Genomic DNA, 5,440 nt, shown 5'->3' on the forward strand with positions numbered 1-5,440 from the left:
CTACCTGCAGTGGTAAAGGACCAAATAGTTATTTGCTTTAGGTCATTTCATTCACTGATGCAAGAATATCACTCCTTGAAGGTCATACTGCAAAAAGACATATTTCATTGCAAATGAGTGTTTGGCTCGTGCTTCATAAGATGTTGTGAACATTTTAGTATAATGTGACACTGACATTCTAGAATTTCTTCTAAGGATGACTTATTATCTAACATCTAGTCAGTGACCCTATTATAGGACCTTAGAGTAAAATATTGTCTTTTATTTCTAGGAAAAACATCCTGCTACATTTAGTGGTACAAGTGAGAAGGTTCACATATAAATAACCATGCTCACTTTTCATAATGTCTGCTCAGTACCCAGCTCCTTCCAGCTCACTGGCATCCCAGGACTGGAGTCCCTGCACATCTGGCTCTCCATCCCCTTTGGCTCCATGTACCTGGTGGCTGTGGTGGGGAATACGACCATCCTGGCTGTGGTAAGGGTAGAGCACAGCCTGCACCAGCCCATGTACTTTTTCCTGTGCATGTTGGCTGCCGTTGACCTGGTTCTGTCTATTCCACTGTGCCCAAACTTCTGGGAATCTTCTGGTTTGGTGCTGGTGACATTGGCCTGGATGCCTGCTTGGGCCAAATGTTCCTTATCCACTGCTTTGCCACTGTTGAGTCAGGCATCTTCCTTGCCATGGCTTTTGATCGCTACGTGGCCATCTGCAACCCACTACGTCATCGCATGGTGCTCACTCATATAGTGGTGTGTCGTTTGGGCCTTGCTTCCCTCCTCCGGGGCATTCTCTACATTGGACCTCTGCCTTTGATGATCCGCCTGCAGCTGCCCCTCTATAAAGCCCATGTTATCTCCCACTCCTATTGTGAGCACATGGCTGTAGTTGCCCTGACATGTGGCGAGAACAGGGTCAATAATGTCTATCGGCTGAGCATTGGCTTTCTGGTGTTGATCCTGGACGCAGTGGCTATTGCTGCATCCTATGTGATTATTTTCAGGGCTGTGATGGGGCTAGCCACTCCCAAGGCCAGGCTTAAAACCTTGGGGACATGCGCTTCTCACATCTGTGCCATCCTGATCTTTTATGTTCCCATTGCTGTTTCTTCTCTGATTCACCGATTTGGTCACTGTGTGCCTCTTCCAGTCCACACTCTACTGGCCAACTTCTATCTCCTCATTCCTCCAATCCTCAATCCTATTGTCTATGCTGTTCACACCAAGCAGATCCGAGAGAGTCTTCTCCAAATCCCGAAGATAAAAACGAAGATTAGATGATTACTATTTTCTTCTCTCTCAAATAAGCTCAGAGGGAAGGTGTTTAAATATGGTAGACTGCTTCCCATTGGGAACTTTACAAGCAGTTTGAGATATTAGGCGCTGTGGTCTCCAACTTTTGTAGTTCCAAAGGGATTCTAAGAAAGTATACAACTCTAAGTCCTAAAGGTGGAAAATATAAAACTTATGACTAAAGGATATTTGAGCTGCAAAGAAGGTAAACCAACGACAGCAACAAGCTGCTAATATTTAGCATTGTGTCATGTAATTCTTGAAAATATCCTGACACGAGGTATCATTTATATTTTATGAGAAAATAGGACAGAACACCCTTGCTTTATGAACTGCGTAGTTACTTAAGCTGCCTAGCTCCACGTTTGGTTGGAGTTTGTAATACATTGTAAAGTTATGTATTAATACTTTCCATTCTTTGTTTTCTGTATATCCTTTAAGGTAAATTCTAAAAACCAAGTCATTTTAATTGAAGTTTCCTTAGCTGCAAGATGAGACTTCCTGAGTTAAGCGTCTCATAATTGAGATGCTGTTCAAGCTGCCTATAATAATGTGTTCTAGAAGGCTCACTTGTATATGCCCAGAAGATTTGGGGATACTTACGAAACAGAATGTGGCCTGAAAAAAATTGTCAGGTCAATGAAGGAAAATGAGACCAGGTTACCATGTCTCAACATTGCCTTTGTTGTATTTTCTCTGCAGGCTTGATGCATCTGAGGACTCTGGAAATAAGCCTTCCCTTTCCCACAGAAACACTCCCCAAACCCTAATCCATCTGTAGGATTCCTGCTGATAGTGTGCTACATCCTTAAAATGAATCACCTTCAAGTTGCAAGTTATATAGTTTATAGAGACAGTGACTTTATCCTCCAGATTAAATGTTAGCTCAATGACTAGAACATAGTTTATATGAATAAAGCATTTACTTACTATTGATAGAATTACTGACATAGTCCTCCCAACCACATTGTAAGGTAAGAATTACTCCATTTTGCAGATGAAGAAATTGAGGTTCCCAGAAGTGATAGAATTGCCCAAGGTCACTTAGAGAGCAACAGTGAAACCAGGAATTCAGCCAAGTTTGTTTTCAAAGCTCAAAAGCTTCCAGCCTCTGATCCACATTTTGCTTAACTGAGGAAGGACGCTGAAAGGTCTTTCCTGGAGGTCTGGGTTGTCATGCACTTAGTCATTAGCTACACCCATTATTTCTAAAGTCAGAAGTGTACAGATCAAAAAGCAGTATTTTTTTTTTTTTTTTTTTTTTTTTTTTTTTTTTTTGAGACGGAGTCTCACTCTGTCGCCCAGGCTGGAGTGCAGTGGCGCGATCTTGGCTCACTGCAAGCTCCACCTCCTGGGTTCACGCCATTCTCCTGCCTCAGCCTCCCGAGTAGCTGGGACTACAGGTACCCACCACCATGCCAGGCTAATTTTTGTGTTTTTAGTAGAGACGGGGTTTCACCATGTTAGCCAGGATGGTCTCGATCTCCTGACCTCGTGATCTGTCTGCCCGCCTCAGCCTCCCAAAGTGCTGGGATTACAGGCATGAGCCACCACGGCCGGCCAGCAGTCTCTTTTACAGTGCTGTTTCCAGAGGAAGGACAAAATGTCAATCAAGGTCTGCTCACTAATTCTACAACTCCATAAAGTCAGGAAAACGTTGAATACGCTAGGCTTTAGGTAAACACCAAACTGACCAAAGGAGTAGTCAAGTGCAAAGGAAAGAGCACCGCATGAAACCAGAGAAACTGCTTTCTAGTTTCTCTTTGGCTAGTCCAGTCCAGAGAATGGAAACCACTCCACTAATGGGACATCTGGAATGTGTGACCATTTAGGGATCCAATTACATGCATCTCTAGCTTCCATCCTATCACACCATAATGAGTAGCTTTCCCTAAACTTTCATTCGAGTTTAGAGGAATTGAGTGTTCTTCCTATGAATGGAAAAGCAATCATAAGGTAAGTCTTCTGCTTTACATATCCCACCATGGTTGGCAACTAGAGGAAGATATTTGGAATCAGTGCAAAGTATGTGCTCACCAGCTCTCTATGGAGCAGGGGTGAAAGGGCAAAGCACAATGACCCAGAATTACCTCTGATGTGATTTTAAAATGTCATCGAATAAGGTTAACCTCAGGAGAGAGATAGAAACCTTGCTGTTCTCCCACAGCACATTTTTCTGGAGGAAAGTATACTGGAAGAAATTAGACATGAGTTGGGACCCAATTTATGGAATTTCTTGGAATTCAGCCTATCATATGAATGCATCTTGTCTTCATTCTCCAAAAGTTGTGCAGTCTGTCAGATTAGTTATAGAATAGCATGTTCCTACAATTCTAGCTTTCGTGTATTATAATATTAAAGTTGTGAAATCTAGATGTAGCCAAGGGACATTAAGTTGGCCACCTAAGCATAAAAGGTGAAACAACTTATGAAACATACAAGAAGCCATGAAAATTATTGTTGCAACCTTTAAGGGTACCTTCCAGATCTTCAACAGTGAATGCAGTTGACTAACAGCTTTAACTGCTGCCATCTACTATCACCATGCTCCTACCGAGGCCACATTTCCCAGAAGCTGTTCCCAGTGATCCAAGATGACAGGGACATAGAATAGACCCATTTGGAAATGCACACTTCTGACAGGGAACTATGACTCCAGGACTCTCACATGGAACTTCTAAAAGTTTCAGCAAGGCCAAAGTTTATAGATCTCCTTAGCATACTCTCTCAATCCTTTATAGATGTCACGCTGGCATTTTCCATTAGTTTCTCTCAACTTCCTCCAGCTCCCTCACACATTCTCCTTCATAAGCATATCCTGCAGTAAGATACTAAGATGGGATTAGACCCATCTTAGATAAGTAGAGTTTATTGGTTTCTTCTAAGTTATATTGATGCCCCTGCAGAATAATGAAATTGAGGGCTAAACAGTTCACGGCTAGGCTTGAGAACTTAAGGGTCTCTTTGTAAGCAACCAGAGAAAGCCCCCTGCAATGACACACAACTGAGAAACCAACTAAAGACAATTGTTACAAGTACAGAGCTCCAGAAATGTTTGAGAGCTCAGCAAATAGTGTTATTCTAAAGTCAGGCCAACACGAGACACTGAAACATGGCATGGGAAGGGATGCCCTTGAGGATGTTGAAACTGCAGATAACCTAAATGCTTTGGGCTTTCAGAGGTGACCTATTTTTCTCTAGTAAAAGGTAACACTTTGGTGCAGCAACAGGTATTCCCTCAGGAGCTGCTCTCACCTCTTTGGGCTGCCAGGATGATACATAGGGGTAAAGACAGCATATTCTGCTGAGAATAGGCAGGGGCTGATAAAAGAGGAAGTAACTGTATAACAGAATGGTTTTTAGAGTTAATTATGTTCCCTGGCAAAGGCCCCACCCTCAAGCCTGGAAACCCACGGCCCTAAATGGGAACATGCATTCCTATATTTGCACCCAAAAGTTGCCTTTTGGCCTGCCATACCCCCCATCCTGTACCCTTATATAAACCCCAGATCCCACAAGCAGATGAGATGAACAGAAGAATGGCAGAACAGCAGAGAGAAGAGAAGCAGCATCTGAACACTGAAAGGAGTTTGGCTGGGGGTGGTCACAGAAGAGATCAGCCACTGAATTGTCAAACTCCAGGAGAAGATCATCTTCCCATTCCATCCCTTTCCATCCCCACCCATCCCACTGAGCACACCATAACACATGCTCACTTGGGGTTTGGGAGTCACAGGCTCCCATCTCGGACACTGCTGTGGGGCTGGAGCCCACGGTGCTTGCCTCGGGCTGTCTTGCACCTGCCTGTCTGTGTGTTCTCCTTCCCATAAGGAGTTTGAGCACACACAGCAGCCAAACAGATGAGCCACACCCTTGTCACATGTCCTGTGATGGGGGTCAGGGAACTCTTTCATCTGGGGGCTTGTCTGGAATACAAAAAAAAAGCAAGTTAAAATGCAGAACTTTAAAAAAATGTCTCTTTTCCAAGACCCTGTCAACTCTTTCCTGGAGGTAAAGGGAATATTGGCTCTATTTCCCTTCATAGAGGTCTAGCCATCACATGGGACTGCCCCCTCTCTCTCTCACACACATACTCACATCTCCCCCCCCTCTCACACACACACTCACGTCCCCCCCCACACACCCC

At 43.8% G+C, this 5,440-nt stretch overlaps 1 protein-coding gene across 1 annotated transcript; it reads left to right on the plus strand.

Moving 5' to 3' along the window:
* The first annotated feature begins 328 nt into the window (after nt 1-328).
* OR52M1 (olfactory receptor family 52 subfamily M member 1) lies at nt 329-1,281 on the plus strand. The gene is given in 2 exon segments (XM_017894329.1): nt 329-554; nt 557-1,281. Coding segments are annotated over 2 exon segments (951 nt in total).
* Nucleotides 1,282-5,440: the final 4,159 nt, after the last annotated feature.

This window comes from Rhinopithecus bieti, unplaced genomic scaffold (assembly GCF_001698545.2).
Source record: "Rhinopithecus bieti isolate Rb0 unplaced genomic scaffold, ASM169854v2 scaffold_21412, whole genome shotgun sequence".
Classification (NCBI taxonomy): Eukaryota; Metazoa; Chordata; class Mammalia; order Primates; family Cercopithecidae; genus Rhinopithecus; species Rhinopithecus bieti.